This window comes from Poromitra crassiceps (assembly GCF_964638095.1).
Source record: "Poromitra crassiceps genome assembly, chromosome: 4".
In the NCBI taxonomy this organism is placed as follows: domain Eukaryota; kingdom Metazoa; phylum Chordata; class Actinopteri; order Beryciformes; family Melamphaidae; genus Poromitra; species Poromitra crassiceps.
In genome coordinates this window covers 2,080,084-2,107,625 of record NC_139626.1, presented here as the reverse complement: position 1 = coordinate 2,107,625, position 27,542 = coordinate 2,080,084, and the positions used below count along the sequence as shown (strand labels likewise).

The following is a 27,542-nucleotide window of genomic DNA, read 5'->3' as shown; positions in this document are numbered from 1 at the left end:
ATTTCAAGAGAACAACATGTATTGGAGCGTAGGCTACAGAACAATGAAATCGTACAACAATATTGGAATCATTACATTGAATATTGAGTTAAAGTCTATCACATTTCGGGTTAAAAACATTTTCATTGACCACAAGTCCATAACAAAATATTCCTCCCTAATTATATTATATATTTGTAATGCATTATTTTCACTTTTATAGGAGCCTGTGTAAAACGGAGATAGTGTGGCAAGCAAGACGACGGACTAGGGATTACTCAAAAATGTTTCAACACAGTCATCCAAGGGCGTTTTATTTTGAAAATTTAAACCGGAACATCCATTATGAATTTGGCTGACTTGACACTGGCCACTTTTTGAGCAGACAGACTGTACACTGGGAAACCACGCAGAAATAACCTGATTTTGCATAGATATACGATTGCGTCCCGTAAGTTTAATCTACTTTATAACTATAAATCAATATAAACTATAGACATCAGTGTACTCCGATTTTCTTTTATTTTCCTCCTGATAGAGTGATTTTTCCAGGAACGCCCTAAACAGGCAGAACTAGTGAATTTTAAGCCGAGGAAGCGCACATCGGAAGTGTCCATCATGTCTGGCGAAGAGGCAGCAGCTGATCAACCACAACAAAATCAACAACAGCAAACCGAGCTAGCACAGGAGAAGAAAGCAGACGATGTGGAAGAGTCTCTCCCTGGCTGCCGGGCTCTGGTCCTCACGGGGTATGGGGGCTACGACAAGGTGAAGCTGCAGGTGAAGACCCAACAGAGCAAGCTGCAGGGCGGGGAGCTCCTGGTGCGCCTCAAGGCGTGCGGGCTCAACTTCGCCGAGCTGCTGGCCAGGCAGGGGCTGTACGAGCTGCTGCCCTCCCCGCCTGTCACCATGGGCATGGAGGGCTCCGGGGTGGTGGAAGCCGTCGGGGAGGATGTGAAGGAGAGAAAAGTGAGTAAGCCATATATGCTCTATCAGACCAGGGGGATCCCCCCTAAGCCCAGAATCAGAGGTGTCCAATCATGTGCCAGGGAGGGCCCAAGAGTATGATGCTTTCACTGGAAGCTATCATTCCAACAAAACATTACAATTCACCCAATAGCTTCTGCCTCTTGTTAGAGTTGGGCTAAGTGAAAACTGGTTGGATCTGCTGCATGCATACTACGCCTCCATTGAACCACTGACATCACACACACCACTGGCTGTTCTGCCTCACAAATCTTGACCAAACCAAGTCCCATAATTCCAGGCTGTATTTTAAAGTTGGGTGTTACCTCTTGTCATAAACTAAATAATATTGAAAAATTGAGAAATGTTGTCTGACCCAATAAAATTCCCCAGGTCCGCCTGTCAATATCTGCTATGGTTTGTGAGCTTTTATTGATTGTTTTTATGGCATTTCTGCTTTAGGCTATTGGACAGTATTCGACTAGAGTGCAGAGTGGCACTGTGACAGGCAGGGTGAGGAGAGATGAGTCAGACTAGCTCAACCTGATGTTAGTGGTGAGAAGTGCACTTTAAAATCCAATGAACCATAGATTGGGCCATTTGGAGCCTTCTTGTTGCCTGCAGCTATAACGAAGCCATATAGACGATAAAACCACAGGAGCATTATTGCAAACAACATCCATTAGCTCATGTCACAAAACTGTGCTGAACGAATGTTAATAAAGAGTTAAGACACGTGACTGAAAGAAATAAAATAAAATAAAATAAACAAAAACTAAAAATTTGAGATGTCGAGCGATATCATCTCCAGACAGTGTTACAATTTGACATGGCCATAGTATTACCATCAGACAAATAGTTATGCATTTCAGTAGCTTCTATATCTTTAAGAAAGACTCAGAAACTGTTTAGTTAATTTTTCTTAGTTTATATTTATCTCATCTAATATTTTGCTTATGGTAGCTAGTTTTCATTCTGATGTTTTCAGATGTGGGTGGATTGACACTGTCAGTGCTAAGAATCAAAGCAACGCATCTTAGAGGACTCAAATGCCTCCTTAACCAACCTGCTGGCCAGTTTGTGACTGAATAGTGAAATGAGATGACATATTGACAGGCCTCCTCACTGGAGAGCGATAACGCCGTCATGACAAGAGCCAGTCTGCTTGATCCACAGACCTGACCTTTGAATCAGCCATCTTTCCAGCATGCGCGTTTCCCTATGTGGAAATCCACCTCCTCCCTGTCCCTCAGTGTCAGTCTGGAATTTCCCTCCTCCTCCTCCTCCTCTTCCTCTTCTTTCTCCTCTCCACGCTCCCAAGAACAAGAATCCTATAGGGGGGAGTGGTGCATTCCAGCACCTCATTTTTGGAAGGGAGCAGCAAGGCCACAAGACACCAGACCGCAGTAACACCAGGAGCAGCAGCAGAAAGCCAAGCCCTGTGAGAGAGAGAGAGAGAGTGAGGGGGGAGTGCTGAGCGTGCTTTCCTTGGGCCTGTCTGTGGCTGAAACAGTGGGGCTTTTCCAGACCACTCAAAGAGTAGGGCTTAATTAATTAATCAATCAACCAACCAACCAACCCAGTGGAGTAGTCTACGTGATACGCAGGTATACGGCGTATACACTGCGAAATGACTCAGATTTGCGTATGCGCACTGGGAAATGCGGTATGATACGTATCGTTTTCACTTTCCATTCATAAAATTCACCCTGTGCGCTCTATGTGTTACAAAGCGCACAAATAGGCGTCCTTTTTAGTCAATGAGGGCCGTGTACACAGGGCGCCTCAACGTGAACCTTGCGTGTACCCACGCCTCGCCTGAGCTGTGTCGATTTTATTGTTTTTAGGCGTGAGTTCTATTTTCAAGCCGACGAGGCGCGTGAAGGCAGACTTTTTCTGTCAAGCCATGAAGGAAAAACGCGACAATATCCGTGGGAAATGGCAAAGTCAACTGAATTTAAAAATAAAATGGTGTTACAGCATTGAGCAGAGAGAGAGAGAGAGAGAGAGAGAGAGAGAGAGAGAGAGAGAGAGAGAGAGAGAGAGAGAGAGAGAGAGAGATTGACGGGTGGCTATCACGTGGGGCTTTCTCCACGTCAGTAAACAAATCTTCAGGCGAGAGAATAGCGAAGAAGCAAGATGAAGCTGATAGCTGATAGCTGTAAATTTGGGGAGGAACAACAACAACAAAAAATGGGCCGAATCTCCGCCCACTTCCGGCCGAAACCACGCCCACTTCCGGTTAACACCCCCCCCCCCCCCCCCCTCGGGTCAGAGTCAGTATACCCTCTGAAAAAAGGTAGACTACACCACTGAACCAATCAATCAATTAATAATTCCCCAATGCATGCATTCATGAACTCCTTAAAACAAGCCACCGAGTCCATGGGCATCTGAGTCTTGGGCTTGGTCGATGTTCTGTTTTTGCCGCAGGTTCAGGCTTTATTGGCTGGGCTGTGAGCAAGAGTCGTCCAATTAAAACACTTCAGCAGGGAAGGATTTATGGACATCACTGAGTGATGATGTCACAATATCTAGGACATCACCAGTGGGTCTGACATCATCAGTGACTTATGACATCACTGATGATGTCACAATGTCTATGACATCATCAATGCCCATGTCTAGATGTGAAACTTTTCTCGAATGATTTCTTCTGTGATCGTATGTTGTCATTTCCTCAGCTTGTGGCTATATTGTTCAGCTACAGTATATCCCTCTCTCTAATAATATACAATATCCTTGATTTGTTGGTTATACACTTTTTCTATTGCTGTGGTATTTATTGTTATTTAATATTACCACCTTTTTAGAGTAGCAGAGAAGTGTACCTAGGCTACTTTGTCCTTCCAAAATATGTTTCCTCTTGATATTGCATTGCATTATGATGGTCCATAGGTTCTTCTCTACCTACTTGTATATTTTCTCTCAAGTGTGCTTTATCATGCATTTTTATCTCCACTAGGCAATGTTAAAAGCGTTTGAAAGAAATAATCATTCATTCATTCATCGTAGTCTTGATAGTGATATTGGTTTTAAGTCATATCGCCCAGCCCTTGGCTGAAGCCGTTTGCTATAAGAAGTATGTGATGTTGAGACCCAGAGCAGATGTGAAGAGATCAAACTTCCACAGTCTATTGCTGATTCATCCTCATGATACCCCGATGGAAACAGCCATTTCTGTCCTTCATTCAACCAGCTTTCTTGAAAGAAATACACACAAGCATTTAGGCAAATACGCATTTTTGATGGGCTTGTTTCATCCCTGTTTAAGATGCTGCTACACTACTGGTCCATTTTACATGTTGCTGTGAAACCCTCCAAAATCTCCAAAATGTCAACTTTCCAGGAGCTGAGAAAGACAGACTTGTTGCTTTTGACCACCATGCATTTGATCCTTATTTATAAGACCAAGGGTTGCACAATTTTCTCAACCCATAGAAGAATGGAAAGCATGAAAACTATTATTATTATTATTATTATTATTATTATTATTATTATTATTACTACTACTACTACAGGAGCAGTCATATGCAAAATGTGTGTGACCTTGTGTATTGATATAGTGTTTTAATATGGTGTGTGTGCATGTCTTTATGTGTAAATATTTCTTTGTGAGTGTGTGTGTGTGTATGTGTGATCTGTCTATTGTCACGGGTGTGTGTGTGTGTGTGTGTGCGTGCGCAGCAGGAAGGGGGCGTGGCCTAGTGATCTTGAAGCCATGTTAACAGGAAGCGCTGCAGCACTCACGGTCGGATTAGACCTCTTTCCTCTGTGCCCTTTGTTTTTTTGTTTTTGTCTGTGTGCATGTTTTCCAGCACCAGTGAACTGTTGACAGTGCAGTCAGTCAGTGATGAGTCAGTGCTATAAGCCCCCTGTCCCGACTCGTACAGTGGAGAGCAACTGAGAAAGTTTCACTATCTGTCCAGAGCAAGGCAAAAAAAAATCTAGGTTGTCTGAATTGTATGTAGAGTTCTTACACAATAAATAATGCCGTGTCCAAGTTGCAAGTGCACCCGGTAGAATGCAGATCTCCACCAGGCACTGCTACACCTAACAAGGAAAATAACTAACGTGCACATTTAGAGAAAAAACATCAGTCAACAACATGACGTCATATGTTGTTTTTAATCTGGCCGAAGCATTTTTCAATCAAAGGTGAAATAACACAGATATGATGGTTTATAGTGGGACTCCACCCACCAAACCAAGTTGAAGATGGTGTGGACATAAAAGAAAATGTGACAGAGGTTTTGTGCAGAACAGTCCAGACATGCTGTGTGTGTGTGTGTCATGCTGTGTGTGTGTGTGTGTGTGTGTGTGTGTGTGTGTGTGTGTGTGTGTGTGTCATGCTGTGTGTGTCATGCTGTGTGTGTCATGCTGTGTGTGTCATGCTGTGTGTGTCATGCTGTGTGTGTCATGCTGTGTGTGTCATGCTGTGTGTGTCATGCTGTGTGTGTCATGCTGTGTGTGTCATGCTGTGTGTGTCATGGTTTGGTGAATATTGGACCAAATTTGTAGGAGGATTAGCGAAAAAGTCATTTTGGACCAAATTCTAAATGGCGGCAAACCTCGAGGACGGAAATGGGCGGGGCCTTCATGGATAGATGCGTCCTAGCCTCCCTTCCTTCACTTCTGTGCCTTCTCTCCCTCCCTCTCTCCTCACTAACGCGGTTGTCTCTCTCCCTCCCTCTCTCCTCACTAACGTGGTTGTCTCTCTCCCTCCCTCTCTCCTCACTAACGTGGTTGTCTCTCTCCCTCCCTCTCTCCTCACTAACGTGGTTGTCTCTCTCCCTCCCTCTCTCCTCACTAACGTGCTTGTCTCTCTCCCTCCCTCTCTCCTCACTAACGTGGTTGTCTCTCTCCCTCCCTCTCTCCTCACTAACGTGGTTGTCTCTCTCCCTCCCTCTCTCCTCACTAACGTGGTTGTCTCTCTCTCTCCCTCCCTCTCTCCTCACTAACGTGGTTGTCTCTCTCCCTCCCTCTCTCCTCACTAACGTGGTTGTCTCTCTCCCTCCTTCTCTCCTCACTAACGTGGTTGTCTCTCTCCCTCCCTCTCTCCTCACTAACGCGGTTGTCTCTCTCCCTCCCTCTCTCCTCACTAACGTGGTTGTCTCTCTCCCTCCCTCTCTCCTCACTAACGTGGTTGTCTCTCTCCCTCCTTCTCTCCTCACTAACCTGGTTGTCTCTCTCCCTCCCTCTCTCCTCACTAACGTGGTTGTCTCTCTCCCTCCCTCTCTCCTCACTAATGTGGTTGTCTCTCTCCCTCCCTCTCTCCTCACTAACGCGGTTGTCTCTCTCCCTCCCTCTCTCCTCACTAACGTGGTTGTCTCTCTCCCTCCCTCTCTCCTCACTAACGTGGTTGTCTCTCTCTCTCCCTCCCTCTCTCCTCACTAACGTGGTTGTCTCTCTCCCTCCCTCTCTCCTCACTAACGTGGTTGTCTCTCTCCCTCCCTCTCTCCTCACTAACGTGGTTGTCTCTCTCCCTCCCTCTCTCCTCACTAACGTGGTTGTCTCTCTCCCTCCCTCTCTCCTCACTAACGTGCTTGTCTCTCTCTCTCCCTCCCTCTCTCCTCACTAACGTGGTTGTCTCTCTCCCTCCCTCTCTCCTCACTAACGTGCTTGTCTCTCTCTCTCCCTCCCTCTCTCCTCACTAACGTGGTTGTCTCTCCCCCTCCCTCCCTCTCTCCTCACTAACGTGGTTGCCTCTCCCCCTCCCTCCCTCTCTCCTCACTAACGTGGTTGTCTCTCTCCCTCCCTCTCTCCTCACTAACGTGCTTGTCTCTCTCTCTCCCTCCCTCTCTCCTCACTAACGTGGTTGTCTCTCTCCCTCCCTCTCTCCTCACTAACGTGCTTGTCTCTCTCCCTCCCTCCCTCTCTCCTCACTAACGTGGTTGTCTCTCCCCCTCCCTCCCTCTCTCCTCACTAACGTGGTTGCCTCTCTCCCTCCTCTCTCCTCACTAACGCGGTTGTCTCTCCCTCCCTCTCTCCTCACTAACGCGGTTGTCTCTCTCCCTCCCTCTCTCCTCACTAACGTGCTTGTCTCTCTCCCTCCCTCTCTCCTCACTAACGCGGTTGTCTCTCTCCCTCCCTCTCTCCTCACTAACGTGCTTGTCTCTCTCCCTCCCTCTCTCCTCACTAACGTGCTTGTCTCTCTCCCTCCCTCTCTCCTCACTAACGCGGTTGTCTCTCTCCCTCCCTCTCTCCTCACTAACGTGCTTGTCTCTCTCCCTCCCTCTCTCCTCACTAACGTGCTTGTCTCTCTCCCTCCCTCTCTCCTCACTAACGCGGTTGTCTCTCTCCCTCCCTCTCTCCTCACTAACGCGGTTGTCTCTCTCCCTCCCTCTCTCCTCACTAACGTGCTTGTCTCTCTCCCTCCCTTTCTCCTCACTAACGTGCTTGTCTCTCTCCCTCCCTCTCTCCTCACTAACGTGGTTGTCTCTCTCCCTCCCTCTCTCCTCACTAACGCGGTTGTCTCTCTCCCTCCCTCTCTCCTCACTAACGTGGTTGTCTCTCTCCCTCCCTCTCTCCTCACTAACGCGGTTGTCTCTCTCCCTCCCTCTCTCCTCACTAACGTGCTTGTCTCTCTCCCTCCCTCTCTCCTCACTAACGTGGTTGTCTCTCTCCCTCCCTCTCTCCTCACTAACGTGCTTGTCTCTCTCCCTCCCTCTCTCCTCACTAACGTGGTTGTCTCTCTCCCTCCCTCTCTCCTCACTAACCTGGTTGTCTCTCTCCCTCCCTCTCTCCTCACTAACGTGGTTGTCTCTCTCCCTCCCTCTCTCCTCACTAACGTGCTTGTCTCTCTCCCTCCCTCTCTCCTCACTAACGTGGTTGTCTCTCTCCCTCCCTCTCTCCTCACTAACGCGGTTGTCTCCCTCTCTCCTCACTAACGTGCTTGTCTCTCTCCCTCCCTCTCTCCTCACTAACGCGGTTGTCTCTCTCCCTCCCTCTCTCCTCACTAACGTGCTTGTCTCTCTCCCTCCCTCTCTCCTCACTAACGTGCTTGTCTCTCTCCCTCCCTCTCTCCTCACTAACGTGGTTGTCTCTCTCCCTCCCTCTCTCCTCACTAACGTGGTTGTCTCTCTCTCTCCCTCTCTCCTCACTAACGTGGTTGTCTCTCTCCCTCCCTCTCTCCTCACTAACGTGGTTGTCTCTCTCCCTCCCTCTCTCCTCACTAACGTGCTTGTCTCTCTCCCTCCCTCTCTCCTCACTAACGTGGTTGTCTCTCTCCCTCCCTCTCTCCTCACTAACGTGGTTGTCTCTCTCCCTCCCTCTCTCCTCACTAACGTGGTTGTCTCTCTCTCTCCCTCTCTCCTCACTAACGTGGTTGTCTCTCTCCCTCCCTCTCTCCTCACTAACGTGGTTGTCTCTCTCCCTCCCTCTCTCAGGTGGGGGATCGTGTGATCGTGTTGAGCCGCAGTGGCGTGTGGCAGGAGTCGGTGGTGGTTCCGGCCGAACACACCTTCCTCATGCCTGAGCCAATGAGCTTCGAGGAGGGCGCGGCTCTCCCCGTCAACTATCTGACCGCCTACATGATGCTGTTTGAGATGGGCAACATCCGGCCAGGCAAGAGCATTCTCATCCACATGGCAGCAGGTAAGACGCAGAGAGGCGCGCATACACACACACACACACACACACACAACACACACACACACACACAGACACACACACACACACACACACACACACACACAGCAAACTAGCCCCCGTTCACACAGGATGCCGAAGCAACGCTCAACCTAAGCTCTACCTACGCTGAACCCACAAGTTTCAGTTAGGCGTCCTTGTTAACAGGCGAAGCCGTTCACACCACCCCGCGCGCGCGCCACGCCGAAGCCACGCTCAAGCCTTGCTCAAGCGATTGTTCAGGATTCGCGCCTATTTTCCAAGCGTGACGCGTCAAGCCAGGCATGAAGCCAATGGGAGTTGTGGGCGGGTTCAAGGTGCGCCGAGAGGAAAAGAGAAGGCTTCTTGTGTGAACGGTTAGGCGTCCGTTCAGCTTGTGCCTGCTTCAAGCTTCAGTTCTACTTACGTTGGGCGGCCTCTGTGAACAAGGGCTTAGCAACACAGGTGTGTCCAAGTCAAGTTCCAAGTCTAAATGGAGAGCATCAAGTCATGTCAGAACAAATCAAGAGACCAGTATCAATTTCTTTCTCAAAGAAAAGTAAATATCTAAGACTTTTCAATGCAACATGGTTTGGTTATGATCAAACTTGGTAAGAGCATCATGAGTTTGATCTCTATAATCAGTTTCAACTTCAAGAATTCCAATCATTCCATACAAATTCAGAAAACGCTTTAAATTTAAATTCACTCATCTGCTCGAACAAATCTCATGGATCTAAATCGTTTAAAAAAACCAGAAGATCTCAAGTCAAGACCTTAGAAACCTTTTCAAGTCAAGTCTCAAGCAATAAGAATTGAGTGGAGTCATTATACTGTAGGAGACTCATATTACAGTATGTCTATAGTTATATTACAGTATGTCTATATATATATTATATATTATATTATATTATTATTATATTACAGTATGTCTATAGTACAAGATTGGGTTTTGTCCAATAAGCCCATTGAAGATATCTGAGTCTTCTGGCTGTTCTGTATATATTACAGCTGTCAGCTGGGTCATTGCAGGTCACTGATCACCTCTCTGAATGCAGCCACGTGTAGGAAATTAACAACCAAAGGTGAAGACATCGTGTGAAGTGTGTGTGTGTGTGCGTGCGTGCGTGCATGCATGCGTGTGTGTGTGTGTGTGTGTGTGCGTGCGTGCGTGCGTGCGGGCGAGCGTGCGAGCGTGCGTGTGTGCATGCGTGTGTGTGTGTGTGAGCGTGTGTGTGTGTGTGTGTGTGTGTGTGTGTGTGTGTGTGTGTGTGTGTGTGTGTGTGTGCGTGCGTGCGTGCGTGTGTGTGAACCACAGACACGGCCTCTGGGCAGCTCATTTATAAAATGGCAAACTAGATCATTATCAGGCATGGTTGCTTTGGCAACACATGACATTTAAAAAAACAGCTCCAAGACCATGAAGGAGAAATGTGTCCTGTTTATCATAATTAATATTGTCTGTAGTGAAAACATATAGCCTCCACATAACAAGGAGCAGGTCCATGCTCCTTTTGATGGCATTATTATGTACAGACGATAAGTCACATAAAAGCAAATTTAAATTCTGCAGAAAGCACCTATAGGTTGAGGCTAGGGATGCTGCGGTATACCGTTTGAAGGTATATCGCGGTTTGAAAACATCACGGTATCAAAACCACTAAGATTTGCCGTCATACCTTCCTCACGGTATCAGCTGTTTCCCCAAAACAAAGTAGGTCACTTGTAGAGTGCAGCTTACGTGGCCCCTCCCCCTGGCTGCATGCCTACCTAGACTAGAGCACAGCAGAGAGGAGCTGTCCCTGACTGTGTTTACAACCGTGTGTGATCATGGCTGAAGCAGGAGAACGCAAGGAGCCCCCTGAACTTTCCCCCATCTAAAAAGATGACATCGGATGTATGGGAATATTTCGGCTATTGTAAAAACACAAATGGTCTGCAATACCGCGATACCGTGAAACCGTGGTATTTTTGTCCAAGGTTATCATACCATCAAAAACTCAAACCGCTGCATCCCTAGTTGAGGCGATGTCTCGTCAGAGACGCTGGGTTAGCTGGCTCAGCCTGGCTGGGGGCGTGGTCAGGGTGGGGTAAATCCCCCGTTCGATCCATTCATCAAAGTTAGAATTTAGCTGATAGCCCAGCCCAGGCAGACACGATCTGGGATTTAACCACCGCAGTAAACGCACATCTGAGCAGACGTCTTGTGTTCTGCTCTAGAATCCACAAACCTGTAGTTTAGAGCCACAGCACCGTCTTTTGGTGAGTCAGCCCATTGAGATATATGGGTGGTTTTACCCCACTCGCGTGCCAGCCGTTTACATTTTGTGGGCGTTCCCACTTCCCACACATGCCGACTGTCTCTATGGGATCAATGGCTGTGTTTAAAAACTTGATAAAAAAACGTTGATTATGAAAATAATTAAGTTAGCATACACTGCAGAATGGTCATATTCCTCTTCTATACTGCTTTTATTGACTGGGGTCCCCCCCCTTCTTCAATTTACATGCTTCCCTATAGGCTACTACTACAAGCTATCCTAATAATTCCTTCCCGTCATAAACTACAGTTGTATTGCTCCATTAATAATTCAGTTGCTGTCATGTATTTTACTTTCCACAATTCAGTCAGTGCTGAGACTTGAAGATTGAAGACATAATCAAAGACAGTAGAGAATAACTCAGTTATAACTGAGTATATATTATATATAACTATATAGTATATATAACTCAGTTATAATATATAATAACTCATGGTATATTGGGCAGGTTTGGGCGGCCATAACCTCTGATGTGAAAACAGACAGCTTTATTGGGGGTGTGGTTATCACTCTTAGACAAACAGCCTATCATGCTTCTCCACATCTTAATCACAGTATTATTTCATCCATTATGCGCTGGGCTTACACAAAAAGCCGCCTCCATGTGAGTTTGTTTGCATAGTTTTATAGAGTAAAATCTACAAAACATTATTCAATTTTATTTTGTTTAAAATGTCTCCTGACAATGCATGTACAGTATAGTAAGCAGGAAAAGTCAGTCTAATTGGATAAATATTCTAGATGTGATAGATAAAAGTACTCTGATTACAAAAACGTTGCACTCCTCCTGGTGGCTCTTGGTATTTGTTGGTATACTGAGTTTGATGCTGTTCTATGTTTCCATTCTAGTTGATATACTGCTCCCATCAACCAATCACAGTGGTTCCTTAGCAACAAGCATCAACCAATCACAGTGGTTCCTTAGCAACAGGCATCAACCAATCACAGTGGTTCCTTAGCAACAAGGTGATCGCCATTCATCTTTTAGCTGCTTCTCCTCAAGGTTTCCTCTGTGTGTCATGAATCACAACTTCTCTCAGCCTCACCGTCTTGTTATCATTAAGTGTGAGTTGTTGAGGCTGGAGAACTGATTCATTGAAACAGCCTCAAATTCACCCTGAACAGACACAGAAAGGGATGTTAAATTCACCCTGAACAGACACAGAAAGACAGAAAGGGATGAAAGATGCTGTTGCTGCAGCAGCCGAGTAAATCGGGTAAGTTCAGTATTTCACGAGTTCTGCAGGTTAGTTAATGTAAGCATCCTAACACCAGTGTTTCCCCTAGAAAAAGATTTCAGGCCTGGAGGGATTTCAAAACGTACCCCGACCGCAACGGTGGGGGCCCTCGCTGGCGACGCTAAACGTTTAGCTAACCTGTTTGCATCTATGTTCGCAATGGCATCCCAAGTATCATCATACTATTATGGGATGCGATGCAAACAGTTGTATTATGGGATGTGCGTTTCCCAGGCAACGACACACGTTGACACGTTTTGGAACAGCGCGCTGGCACGATGCTCCTAAAAGCAAAATGCTTATTGTTTTGAATGATTTGGCCTGGCTACACCGCAGTATTGAAAGACCCTTCGGTGCATGGAGGCTCAGGCCCTGTGGTTTTCCCGGCCGCGCTCCTCCTTCGTCTCACAAGACCCTCCCTGGGGGAAAAGGCAATCCTACCATGCCGTACCATCATGGCGTACCATGGGCAGAGAGGATGCCTCACGAAGGCCTGTGCGCTGCACGTCATTCGCCTGCGGCGAGCACCTCGCTCTAGCCTGCAGGACCCCAGGCCGCGCCGATGTTTACACAGATTTTCGGGAGGCTAATCCGTAGCGTTTGTGGATTTCTCCCTCACGAGAGAGCCAGGCTGGGGTGCTAAACCCATCCCGTACCGGGTGCCGTCTCTCCGACCGTCAACTGTCTCGGATTAAGATGGTGTTGGATGCGCCTACGAAGTTCTTGAATATTGTTGATGTATCTGCGGATGATTTGGTTAAAACACTAAATGAAGCATTTGCACCGGCCCAGACAGCGTCTGAGATAATCTCATAGTCTGGACAGTATTCTGTATGGAAGTACGTTGGGTGGAAATCGTATATAGTTAATAGTTATAGTTAGTTATAGTTATATACGGTAGTTGTAGTTTTTATAAAGTTGGAAGAAAAAAAAACAGTAGGTGGCGGTAATGCTCCTCTAAGCTGGTTGCCAACCGCCAATCAAAACCATAAAAGAAGAAGTAGAAGGTCCTCTGTGGCACACTAGATGGCCCACCAGTGGGCCGCGCCCCAGTGGTTGAGAAACGCTGCACTATGCCACTTTTGATTCATGCTCCACAATGCTCAGTATGCTTAGTGCATGCATTTCCATCTTATTCAGTACAAATATCTATATATGGGTGTTCTAATGCATCGCTTATCTCTGACATTCTATACTGTAAGAAGCCACACTGCCAGACAGTATACATGATAGAATGCTGAATGTATATGTAGACTCTACATGTACAATATTCTACTATTCATTGTACAACCTGCACTGATGAGGAGGTCATGCTGTGTCTGTGTGCCTGTCTGGACTTTGTTCCTGTGCAAACACATTTCAGGCAGATCCCTGTATTTATTTACTGCACTTGGCTTTTCTGAGTGTGATTCATATTTGGCACATGAGAACTATTTAAATGTGAAGTAGCTATGAATTCTTGGCCTGTGCCATGCTAATAAATACCTAGTTACTCTTGGAATTAAAGTTGAAATGGCAAGAATGTTTTTCATTTTCCGTGCTTAAATCACCTAGCATAACGGCGAGAGATCATGCAGAATTTGACGGTATTTATACTGCGGAATGTGGAAGAGCAGTTTGTGGTAATGTCATCTCTGTGCCTGTAGGTGGCGTGGGTATCGCTGCCACTCAGCTGTGTCAGACTGTGCAGGATGTGACCGTTTTTGGCACGGCATCAGCCTCCAAACACGAGACCATTGTCCAGGGCGGAGTCACTCACGCCATCGACTACCGCACCAAGGACTATGTGGAGGAAATCCGCAAAATAAGCCCTAAGGGTGAGATCAGCAACTCATGTACTACATATTTTAACGTGTTTAGGCAAAAATATGAAACATCAGTTTAATACAATTTGCTAAACTGTTGGTTAATACCATAAACAGACAGGCCAAGTTGTTTTTTCTTTCATTTCATTGCACTGGTACAGTTTGTTTTTTATTTTACACTTTATTTTCAAGTTGACACAAAGAACTGTTTCTCACCCTCATTCTTATCTCCACCCATTCTCTCTCTCTCTCTCTCTCTCTCTCTCTCTGTCTCTCTCTCTCTCTCTCTCTCTCTCTCTCTCTCACCCTCTCTCCCTCCCCCCAGGAGTGGATATAGTCCTGGACCCACTTGGTGGCTCCGACACCCAAAAAGGCTACAATTTGTTGAAACCTATGGGCACACTTATAGTGTTTGGTAAGGCATGTAGACAGACATTCTTTGAGTTGAGAGAAATATTATATTGAGAAATATTGTTAATTTAACTTGAGGTTTAACCTGAGTTCCGAATGATCTCATTCTGGATGTAACAGTTTGACATTTTGGCATACAAATCAGTTTTCCATTCAAGAGGACTCTGAGGATAGCCAACACCCACCACACACACACACACACACACACACACACACACACACACACACACACACACACACACACACACACACACACACACACACACACACACACACACACACACACACACACACACACACACACCACACATCTGGTGTGAGACTTGACGTACTACCTCACACTCACACTCTCCTACCTGCTAAAGGAATCTGACTCAAAATGAAAACGGCTGCCAAAATAATATTCCCTTAGGATTTAGCTCTATCATCAATATGAATCTGATAATAATAACAATAATGAAATATTTATATTTTTTGTAATGTCCCTATTGCTTTAAAATCATAGCCTTGTGATAAACTTTAGCCTGTAACCAGTCTCTAAAGGGACATGCTAGACATAACAATTGATGGTCTGGACTCACTGACTTCTATTCTATTCTATTCTATTCTATTCTATTCTAACTCTCATTCCAGGTGCAGCCAATTGCGTGACGGGCCAGAAGAAGAACCTGCTGGCCATGGCGAAGACCTGGTACAACCAGCTGTCCATCACCACGCTGAAGCTAATGCAGGCCAACAAGGCGGTGTGTGGCTTCCACCTGGGGCACATGAGCGACGAGCAGCTCATCGTCCGGACCATGGCCACGCTGATGGAGCTCTACGGCCAGGGGAAGATCAAGCCCCGCATTGACTCCACCTACCACTTTGAGGAGGTCAGTATAACAAGCCTCAACGTAGCATTTATCTGTCACATGTCAGATGAGTAGGCCTTTTAAGCATGCCGGTTTTAGAAGTCGTTATGTATATCTATGCAAGAGAATCTCGAGTATTCTGCAGTATGAATTTCATAATGTTGAAATTGTCAAATGCGGCATTTATTTTTTAACAGTTTTTTATATCTTGTCTCTACTGTTTCTATCAAATGAAGCAGACCCCCCCCCCCCCCCCCCCACAGTGGGTAGGCCAGCCACAAGTTGTTGCAGCTTTAGCCCGACATAAGGCTTTAACCATCACACACTGGACTGAGAAACACTGTTGAAGCTCATCGACATAAGGCTTTAACCATCACACACTGGACTGAGAAACACTTGTTGAAGCTCATCGACATAAGGCTTTAACCATCACACACTGGACTGAAAAACACTGTTGAAGCTCGTCCGACATAAGGCTTTAACCATCACACACTGGACTGAGAAACACTGTTGAAGCTCATCCGACATAAGGCTTTAACCATCACACACTGGACTGAGAAACACTTGTTGAAGCTCGTCCGACATAAGGCTTTAACCATCACACACTGGACTGAGAAACACTTGTTGAAGCTCGTCCGACATAAGGCTTTAACCATCACACACTGGACTGAGAAACACTTGTTGAAGCTCATCGACATAAGGCTTTAACCATCACACACTGGACTGAGAAACACTTGTTGAAGCTCATCCGACATAAGACTTTAACCATCACACACTGGACTGAGAAACACTTGTTGAAGCTCATCGACATAAGGCTTTAACCATCACACACTGGACTGAGAAACACTTGTTGAAGCTCGTCCGACATAAGGCTTTAACCATCACACACTGGACTGAGAAACACTTGTTGAAGCTCGTCCGACATAAGGCTTTAACCATCACACACTGGACTGAGAAACACTTGTTGAAGCTCGTCCGACATAAGGCTTTAACCATCACACACTGGACTGAGAAACACTGTTGAAGCTCATCGACATAAGGCTTTAACCATCACACACTGGACTGAGAAACACTTGTTGAAGCTCATCGACGTAAGGCTTTAACCATCACACACTGGACTGAGAAACACTTGTTGAAGCTCATCGACATAAGGCTTTAACCATCACACACTGGACTGAGAAACACTGTTGAAGCTCATCGACATAAGGCTTTAACCATCACACACTGGACTGAGAAACACTTGTTGAAGCTCGTCCGACATAAGGCTTTAACCATCACACACTGGACTGAGAAACACTTGTTGAAGCTCATCGACATAAGGCTTTAACCATCACACACTGGACTGAGAAACACTGTTGAAGCTCATCGACATAAGACTTTAACCATCACACACTGGACTGAGAAACACTGTTGAAGCTCATCGACATAAGGCTTTAACCATCACACACTGGACTGAGAAACACTGTTGAAGCTCGTCCGACATAAGGCTTTAACCATCACACACTGGACTGAGAAACACTGTTGAAGCTCGTCCGACATAAGACTTTAACCATCACACACTGGACTGAGAAACACTTGTTGAAGCTCGTCCGACATAAGGCTTTAACCATCACACACTGGACTGAGAAACACTTGTTGAAGCTCATCGACATAAGGCTTTAACCATCACACACTGGACTGAGAAACACTTGTTGAAGCTCGTCCGACATAAGGCTTTAACCATCACACACTGGACTGAGAAACACTTGTTGAAGCTCGTCCGACATAAGGCTTTAACCATCACACACTGGACTGAGAAACACTTGTTGAAGCTCGTCCGACATAAGGCTTTAACCATCACACACTGGACTGAGAAACACTTGTTGAAGCTCGTCCGACATAAGGCTTTAACCATCACACACTGGACTGAGAAACACTTGTTGAAGCTCGTCCGACATAAGGCTTTAACCATCACACACTGGACTGAGAAACACTTGTTGAAGCTCATCCGACATAAGGCTTTAACCATCACACACTGGACTGAGAAACACTTGTTGAAGCTCATCGACATAAGGCTTTAACCATCACACACTGGACTGAGAAACACTTGTTGAAGCTCATCGACATAAGGCTTTAACCATCACACACTGGACTGAGAAACACTGTTGAAGCTCATCGACATAAGGCTTTAACCATCACACACTGGACTGAGAAACACTGTTGAAGCTCATCGACATAAGGCTTTAACCATCACACACTGGACTGAGAAACACTTGTTGAAGCTCGTCCGACATAAGGCTTTAACCATCACACACTGGACTGAGAAACACTTGTTGAAGCTCATCGACATAAGGCTTTAACCATCACACACTGGACTGAGAAACACTTGTTGAAGCTCATCGACATAAGGCTTTAACCATCACACACTGGACTGAGAAACATTGTTGAAGCTCATCGACATAAGGCTTTAACCATCACACACTGGACTGAGAAACACTGTTGAAGCTCATCGACATAAGGCTTTAACCATCACACACTGGACTGAGAAACACTTGTTGAAGCTCGTCCGACATAAGGCTTTAACCATCACACACTGGACTGAGAAACACTTGTTGAAGCTCGTCCGACATAAGGCTTTAACCATCACACACTGGACTGAGAAACACTTGTTGAAGCTCATCCGACATAAGGCTTTAACCATCACACACTGGACTGAGAAACACTTGTTGAAGCTCATCGACATAAGGCTTTAACCATCACACACTGGACTGAGAAACACTTGTTGAAGCTCATCGACATAAGGCTTTAACCATCACACACTGGACTGAGAAACACTGTTGAAGCTCATCGACATAAGGCTTTAACCATCACACACTGGACTGAGAAACACTGTTGAAGCTCGTCCGACATAAGGCTTTAACCATCACACACTGGACTGAGAAACACTTGTTGAAGCTCATCGACATAAGGCTTTAACCATCACACACTGGACTGAGAAACACTTGTTGAAGCTCGTCCGACATAAGGCTTTAACCATCACACACTGGACTGAGAAACACTTGTTGAAGCTCGTCCGACATAAGGCTTTAACCATCACACACTGGACTGAGAAACACTGTTGAAGCTCGTCCGACATAAGGCTTTAACCATCACACACTGGACTGAGAAACACTGTTGAAGCTCATCGACATAAGGCTTTAACCATCACACACTGGACTGAGAAACACTGTTGAAGCTCGTCCGACATAAGGCTTTAACCATCACACACTGGACTGAGAAACACTTGTTGAAGCTCGTCCGACATAAGGCTTTAACCATCACACACTGGACTGAGAAACACTTGTTGAAGCTCGTCCGACATAAGGCTTTAACCATCACACACTGGACTGAGAAACACTTGTTGAAGCTCGTCCGACATAAGGCTTTAACCACCACACACTGGACTGAGAAACACTTGTTGAAGCTCGTCCGACATAAGGCTTTAACCATCACACACTGGACTGAGAAACACTTGTTGAAGCTCGTCCGACATAAGGCTTTAACCATCACACACTGGACTGAGAAACACTTGTTGAAGCTCGTCCGACATAAGGCTTTAACCATCACACACTGGACTGAGAAACACTTGTTGAAGCTCGTCCGACATAAGGCTTTAACCATCACACACTGGACTGAGAAACACTTGTTGAAGCTCATCCGACATAAGGCTTTAACCATCACACACTGGACTGAGAAACACTTGTTGAAGCTCATCCGACATAAGGCTTTAACCATCACACACTGGACTGAGAAACACTTGTTGAAGCTCGTCCGACATAAGGCTTTAACCATCACACACTGGACTGAGAAACACTTGTTGAAGCTCGTCCGACATAAGGCTTTAACCATCACACACTGGACTGAGAAACACTGTTGAAGCTCGTCCGACATAAGGCTTTAACCATCACACACTGGACTGAGAAACACTGTTGAAGCTCGTCCGACATAAGGCTTTAACCATCACACACTGGACTGAGAAACACTTGTTGAAGCTCTTCCGACATAAGGCTTTAACCATCACACACTGGACTGAGAAACACTTGTTGAAGCTCATCCGACATAAGGCTTTAACCATCACACACTGGACTGAGAAACACTTGTTGAAGCTCATCCGACATAAGGCTTTAACCATCACACACTGGACTGAGAAACACTTGTTGAAGCTCGTCCGACATAAGGCTTTAACCATCACACACTGGACTGAGAAACACTTGTTGAAGCTCGTCCGACATAAGGCTTTAACCATCACACACTGGACTGAGAAACACTTGTTGAAGCTCGTCCGACATAAGGCTTTAACCATCACACACTGGACTGAGAAACACTTGTTGAAGCTCGTCCGACATAAGGCTTTAACCATCACACACTGGACTGAGAAACACTTGTTGAAGCTCGTCCGACATAAGGCTTTAACCATCACACACTGGACTGAGAAACACTTGTTGAAGCTCATCCGACATAAGGCTTTAACCATCACACACTGGACTGAGAAACACTTGTTGAAGCTCATCCGACATAAGGCTTTAACCATCACACACTGGACTGAGAAACACTTGTTGAAGCTCGTCCGACATAAGGCTTTAACCATCACACACTGGACTGAGAAACACTTGTTGAAGCTCGTCCGACATAAGGCTTTAACCATCACACACTGGACTGAGAAACACTGTTGAAGCTCGTCCGACATAAGGCTTTAACCATCACACACTGGACTGAGAAACACTTGTTGAAGCTCGTCCGACATAAGGCTTTAACCATCACACACTGGACTGAGAAACACTGTTGAAGCTCGTCCACTGTGTGAGTAAATGCAGGAAGTCCATTGATGCTTTCAGTGCGTCAGACACTGGAAGCTCCCAGCGGAGCGAGCCAACCTCTGTCACCCCATCGGATGAGACGGTCCTCAGCTGCTGTTGCTAGGTGATGGTGATGGTGATGTGATGTTGCCGTGGCATCAGACATTACGGTTTGAGTGTGTGACTCACTGGGTTCAGGAGTAGACAGGAGTCACTCAGAGAGGATGCTTCCATGTTGAGTGTGATTAGGGAGAATCCTGTCTGTGTGTTTGCACACAGGGGAGAGAGATTTACGAAAACAGCGCATTTCTATGATTTATAGAAATGCGTTGTTATGCCTCCGCCGGCGGAGAAAATGGTTGCGGAACTTACTTCAGCGTTAACGCGGTTCGCGGTCTTAAAGGGATACACACACAAATGCTGCATCAGGTATCAATGGGTTAAATAAGGGATTCCCTCTTTTTAAGGGGGGAACTGTCTAATCTGTACAATTGCTCCTCTGTCTTTTGCCAGGTGGGTGATGCAATGAGGCGCATGCACGATCGCCACAACATTGGGAAAATCATCCTTCTTCCCGAACCCAAAAAGGAGGAAGACAAGCCGAAATCCAGCCCTGAGCCGGGAGAAGCGGAGCCGGGAGAAGCGGCGGACAAAACGGAAGCCAGCGTCAACGAAGAGAAGATAGAGGTGGCCAACACAGAGGAAGTCAAGGCCGAGGAGAATTGAGTAAGAGTTTATTTGAATGGTATTTTCAAGCACTTCCACAATGATGTTCTCTGATGTTCTCTGATGTTCTCTGTTGTTCAGCTGTCCAAAAAAGAAAAACCAAGATGCCATTAATTCTTTGACTTCGTCAGTATTTTCCAGAGTATTTCTGAAGATTTGTTGTGCAATATGTATAGTGTATTTCAGGGTTGCTTAGTAACGGTGTTGATACAAAGAAAATAATAATAACTGTATTATGTTATGTTACCTAAAACAATAATGTATTCTGATTACAGATCCTTGTGGGAAATTTAGATGATTGTTATTGGGAATACCTAAAAAAAAAAAGGAGGGGGGGGGGGCAGAAGGCCATTTATAAATTTTAAAATAAGACACAGAAGAAAATGTGTGTCTGTATGCAAACTTGAAATTAACTTCCTGAACTAATTTTTCACCTTTTCCTATGTGTACCTTGTACCTCAGGTAAATAATCAGAATACATTACTGAGTTTGGTTAAGCGTGACCATTTTGATGAAGTAGGCTAACTGTAATGGAATACATTTTCAAAGTAACCCAGCCAACCCCACGTATTGTCCTCCAGTATTGATGTAAGAAGACCTGTTGGTGATAGTCTAATTTCATGGATTGTGATCCACTACTAATTTTGCGTAACGATGAGACAACACCACTACGTATTTTCATGTACCGTACTCCCTTTTTCGATTAATGATGTAGCCTAGCTTAGCTTTTTTTTTTTTTGGCTAATATGAATTGGCCTCTCTAGAGGAAGCTTTCAAAAGCAGCCTCGTGCGATTGTTTTGTTGATGATATACAGTAGCTGTTTAATATTAACACAAGGCCATTATCTTGGTGTGCTTTTGTTTGATTGCTCGTTATATATTTTCCAACCCGAGTGTAACAAATCAAAAGCCAACTGTCTCCACTGGCGTCAAGCCAACTGTGAATCACAATGAGAGTGGGACTTCCCTGCCTTGGCAAAGATTACGAGGTTATTTTCCTCCAAACAATTGTCTTGCTGAGCTGGAGCTCGAACAGTTTGGCACACTGTGAAGGCTGTAGCTTCCTCTCTAGGCCTAGGGCTTCTACTGTGATCCATGGCCTTCATAACTCATGCAGTGCCTCTTCAGAATCACAACGCCTTGTGCCAGGTTTACAGAACTAGCTTTTTATCTCAAGGATTCCTCTTCCAAATAGGCGAAAACCTTTTTTGGAGAAAAATTGGGATGATGCTTAATTGCTTGTATGTCAAAACTGTATGTTTTCCTAAGCGTTTTGTATTACGTGTCAGTGGCATGCCAAAGCTCTTATATAATGATGGCTTATTAGCCTTTCATGTTATTCATTTTCATTGCTTTGCATATCTGCTTAATGACCTTAGTGGCTGAGTGTGCAGAGGATACAGATGTTTTCGCCAGATGTGGATGTAATTCAATGCGATGAGCCGATGACGCACAATACAGAGACAAAAAGGAGAGAGAGAGAGAGAGAGAGAGAGAGAGAGAGAGAGAGAGAGAGAGAGAGAGAGAGAGAGAGAGAGAGAGAGAGAGAGAGAGAGAGAGAGAGAGAGAGAGAGAGAGAGAGAGAGAGAGAGCACTTTCCTCCTCATCCTCCCCACACCAACTCAACCCCCCTCCTCTCCTCCCCACTGGGGTTCAACTCTCTCTAAACTTGCTCCCCTCTTCAGCTCGCTTTTTCTTTTGATTTCTAGAAAAAGGACTAATAACAAAATGTCTCTGATCATTTGTTATTTACATTTGTGACATTTCTCTCGGTGACCTGGAAAACTATTGTTAAGTTTGGCTATAGTTTTCCTCCTCTAAGTATGAAGTAAAACCCGGTGTGGATTTGGAATGGGAATTGGAGTCTCTTTCTTGCTCGCTTGTGGTCCTAGCGGAAGTATTGCCACTCACCATATGAAGTTATACTGACTGAGTACCGTATTGCCAATGTGAGCATTCTAAATGTGTGTAGGGGTTGTTCATGCATCGACACTCAGTATTGACCCCACAAGCCTTATGCCTGACAGCACCATTGATGCAGATGTTATGTTACCAACCTAGTTTCCTGAAATGCACACTCATAAATTAGCCAATAAAAAATAGCATTTTCACCAGAGGAATTTAACTGTGTTCATCTCTGATATATGGACACCATAAGCAGGAAAGGGGACACAATAACATTTACTTTATTTTTAGATTAGAATAGAAGATGATGATCAGATGACAAGCCATTAGATTCTGTTGACAGTAGCCTTCACTTCACACATTTTAAGGAACAATTGGTGAAGAGATATTTTATAACCGGTCATTGGAGTCTGTTCATTCTTGCGAGCAAATATTGAACAACTGCTAAATGGTTTGAGAGAAGGCATGCAATTGCATTCAAATACTCACATTAGGTCAACTGCAAGCTGTCCGGGAGATTGCGCCTAAATATTGCAATACATAATCATAAAACTGAATGTGTAAACTTCAATATTCAAGAAAGATGCCTTGCTTCTTTATTGCTTGCCAGCGGGGCAAGTATCTAGTATCTACATCTGGATCCATCTAAGTGACTGAAGTTGCTAAGCAACTGCATTTTTTAGGTCCTTGTTGAACTGAGCATAGGCCCTATGTCTGTGCTAGTTACCTTTCAGCCGTCTGATGGCTCCCATGTACGATTATGTTTATGGGTGTACGTCCTAATCATTCAAAACTATCATACAACTTAAAAGAAACAACTTAATTGAAAATTACTTAAACGTCAAAAAAAGCTCATTTAAATTGCAATGCCTAAACTTCAGTAATACAAACAACTCCATTATAACCTGCTGTCATACACTAATCTTATATATTGCCTAACCTCAACGCAACAACTCAAAACCAATAATAATTTTGCTATTCAAAACGAGCACGAACTACTACTCAGACTTGATACAGCCTCATCAAACCATCACATAATATGCACAATCGGCTACTAAAGTTATTTGTTTTATAATAAGCATTGACCCTTGCACACAGGCCCACACACTTTTTGTTCAACTGCACAATTATCATTACATTTCAATTGCAGTACTGTATAAACTACCGGTAGATTCTAAATATTTTGTTGTTCTCTATCCAGAGTGTATTCATCTTGTCAAAAGTCATGATGTTATCCAAGACTGTAAACAATAACTTGTAAAAACGTTTGACTCCCTTTTGTCGTCTCAATAATTGGTGTGACTGATGTTTCTGCATCCATGACTGTCGTGTTGTAGTTGTTGCATTATTTGAGAGGTTCACGGCTGGCAAGCTTGTAATAATTATGTTTTTTTTAATACACATATGCCTTCTTATCTAGCTATGTTGATGTGGCACTAACCTGTCTAAAGTGTTATTAAAGTGTTGTCAAATTATCTTCCTCCAAGGTTGTGAATTTTTGAACTGGTTCCATGGTGCTCAGAGCATGAAGAGTAACTTTGTCTTTCACTGATCTCTACTGGTGACCATAAGAACAGCATGGTCATGGTCATGGTTGGAACAAAGAAGGGAGGCATAGGAGGAGGGAGAAGTGCACCCATAGCCTTAACGATGCCACCCACCCACCAAGCTCCTGCAAGTCACAGAACCAGGAGAAGTGCACCCATGACGTGCGTGCCGATGTGCGTGCCGGCGTCCGAAGGGCGGCGGCGAAAAATTTGGGCTGTTTGAAGCCCAATTTGGGCCGTTTGAAGCCAGATTTGGGCTGTTTGAAGCCAGATTTGGGCCGTTTGAAGCCCGATTTGGGTCGTTTGAAGCCAGATTTGGGCCAGTTGAAGCCAGATTTGGGCCGTTTGAAGCCCAATTTGGGCCGTTTGAAGCCCAATTTGGGCCGTTTGAAGCCAGATTTGTGCTGTTTTAAGCCCGATTTGGGGCGTTTGAAGCCAGATTTGGGCCGGTTGAAGACAGATTTGGGCCGTTTGAAGCCCAATTTGGGCCGTTTGAAGCCCAATTTGGGCCGAGTCCAATTTTACAATGAGATGCACCCACTTTAACCCTGAATAAAGTAATAAAACCACTAGTAAACCAGTAGGCGGCGCCTGGCCTGCTGTTCAGTGAGTGGCCTGACTGAGGGCACCAATTTTTTTATTTTTTTTTGGTGCCCTCAGTCACATGATGCCCTACGCAGTCTGCGTACTCTGCGTATAGGGTGCGGCGGCCCTGCCTTTACACAAACACACCCTACATGCTGTTAGCTGGACTGATTCATTAGAGCAACGTTTCATTTAGGGGTGTCATGATAATCGGTTCATAATTGGTTCACACTGCTCACTTTTGTACTCCGCTGTGTATTTTGGTGGAAGATTGTGGTAACAGACAAACCCATTATGAATGTTACAAATAATTGAACAAAGTGTTGAGTTGTGTCCTGATGTATGCTGAAGTCATTTAAATAAATACATGAACAATTAAATAAATAAATAAAAAGGCCCTAAGTTGTGTTTAATGAGGTGTCAAGCATTTCTCAATAAGCCAGACAAAGTTTAATTGTCAGATTTTTTTATGCACTCTGGCGTAATGATCCATCCAGAAGACAGTTTTCTCTCATTTTACCTCAAATACAAAGCACTGATTATCAACACTGAGAAGCCCAGGACAGACTCACTTGGAAAAGTCGCACTGCAGTTCACAAAAATAACTGAAAATCACGACAAACTTAAAAGATCATCCAAAGGCAAAACTAAACAATTTATCTCTGTATTAAAAGAGGAATATTTAACAAACTGGATGACATTGTAGCGCAAAACAAGCTTCAGTGCTATTCAATGCTCAACCATGAAATGAAATTGGCTAAATACCTCAAACATCAAAAAACGCAAAAGAAAAAAGAGTTCTATCTAAACTAAGACTCAGAGACCACACTGTGGAAATTGAGAGAGGATGACATAAGAAGTCTTGGCTTCTTGAGGAAATTAGGTTGTGTAAATGTTGTGAACTGCAAAAGACAAAAACTATTTACATGTCAATTTAGAATAGAACTTTGTATCATAATAACTGACACAAACATATCACAATATGATTGTACTGAAAGACAATAAATGATAACATTGAATTGTTGCCCACCCTGATATTAAAGGTTGGCGTTGCCGATTATCGACCCACTGTGTATCATTATAATGTTGTTAATATATGCAGATGGGCAGTGCTTACCTTCGCTATACGTTTTCCACAGAGAAATCTCCTCAATTTGCCCCGCTTGCAGAAACACTGCCCCTGCCAGCTGCAAGCCATTAAGGCTTGTTAAAGGGACAGCTCACCCTAAAATCCCAAATACATATTTTTCCTCTCACCTATAGTGCTATAGTGCTATAGTCCGTTTAGATTGTTTTGTGTTAGCAGTCTGTGTTTTGGAGGTATCAGCTGTAGAGATTTCTGCCTTCTCTCCAATACAATGGAACTGGATGGCACTCGGCTTGTGGTGCTCAAAGTGCCAAACAAATACAATTGAAAAACTCACAGCAGTGTCTCTTTCCAGAAATCATGACCCGGTTACTCAAGATAATCAGACTTTTTGTGAGCAGTTTTATGTACAGTAGGAACTATTTTCGACCAGACTACACCTGCTAGCTAGCTGCTGCTAGTTTCATGTAGGAACTAGCTAGCAGCTAGTGAGTGTAGTTTGGTCGAAAGCGTATTTTTTGGGCACTTTGAGCACCACAAGCCAAATGCCATCCGGTTCCATTGTATTGGAGAGAAGGCAGACATCTCTACAGCCAATATTTCCAAAACCCAGGCAACTATCCCAAAACAATCTAGATGGATAAATAGCACTACAGGTGAGAGGAAAAATATGTATTTTTGATTTCAGGGTGAGCTGTCCCTTTAAGGCTCTTGATGCATTCTGAACGGATTCCAGAGGATGAAATGGGAACTCTCCGTGTGGAAAACATGCGTATAGTGAAGGTAAACACTGCCCATCTGCTTATACTAACGACATTATAATGATAAAAAGTGGGTCGATAATCGGCAAAGCATCCTTTAAGTGAGCTGAAACTGAGTGAAATGAAAGTGACATGGGAATGTCAGTTTAATGTTCTGTTGCTGCTGAAAAGTTCTGCTCAACCAGAAGCTCTGCAGCTTCACCTGCTCTCACCACTAATTGTATGCTGTCTGAGATGTGACAGTCGACTAAAAGTTCTCCCACAAACTACAAACTTAAATGGTTACTCTCCTGTGTGGACTCTCATGTGTCTCTTCAAGTCTCTTTTCTGACTAGAACCTTTAGCACAAATGGAGCAACTATGGCTTCTCACCTGTGTGGACTCTCATGTGTTTCTTCAAGTTTTCTTTACGACCAAATGTTTTGCCACAATCTGAGCAACTAAAGGGCTTGTCGCCTGTGTGGACTCTCATGTGTCTCTTCAAGTCTCTTTTCTGACTAAAACCTTTAGCACAAATGGAGCAACTAAAGGGCTTGTCGCCTGTGTGGACTCTAATGTGTGTCTTCAAGCTTTCTTTACGACCAAATGTTTTGCCACAATCTGAGCAACTAAATAGCTTCTCGCCTGTGTGGACTCTCATGTGTCTCTTCAAGTCTCTTTTCTGACTAAAACCTTTAGCACAAATGGAGCAACTAAAGGGCTTGTTGCCTGTGTGGACTCTAATGTGTGTCTTCAAGCTTTCTTTACGACCAAATGTTTTGCCACAATCTGAGCAACTAAATAGCTTCTCGCCTGTGTGGACTCTCATGTGTTTCTTCAAGTCTTCTTTCTGACTAAAACCTTTAGGACAAACTAAGCAACTAAATGGCTTCTCGCCTGTGTGGACTCTCATGTGTGTCTTCAAGTGTCCTTTCTGACTACAACCTTTAGCACAAACT

The 27,542-nt window shown here is 44.7% G+C and overlaps 1 protein-coding gene across 1 annotated transcript; it reads left to right on the top strand.

Moving 5' to 3' along the window:
• Positions 1-451: 451 nt before the first annotated feature.
• On the top strand, positions 452-24,093 carry LOC310775147 (synaptic vesicle membrane protein VAT-1 homolog). The gene is made up of 6 exons (XM_083635242.1): positions 452-948; positions 8,334-8,541; positions 13,759-13,929; positions 14,243-14,332; positions 14,962-15,200; positions 20,507-24,093. The coding sequence occupies exons 1-6, from the start codon at positions 598-600 to the stop codon at positions 20,717-20,719; spliced, it is 1,272 nt and encodes a 423-aa protein (XP_083491368.1). The 5' UTR covers positions 452-597; the 3' UTR covers positions 20,720-24,093.
• Positions 24,094-27,542: the final 3,449 nt, after the last annotated feature.

Coding starts and splice junctions, on each gene's coding strand:
- LOC310775147 (XM_083635242.1), top strand. CDS start 598: ATGTCTGGCGAAGAGGCAGCAGCTGATCAACCACAACAAAATCAACAA. Junction 13,930..14,242: donor CCGCAAAATAAGCCCTAAGG/GTGAGATCAGCA, acceptor CCCTCCCCCCAG/GAGTGGATATAGTCCTGGAC. Junction 15,201..20,506: donor CCACCTACCACTTTGAGGAG/GTCAGTATAACA, acceptor GTCTTTTGCCAG/GTGGGTGATGCAATGAGGCG.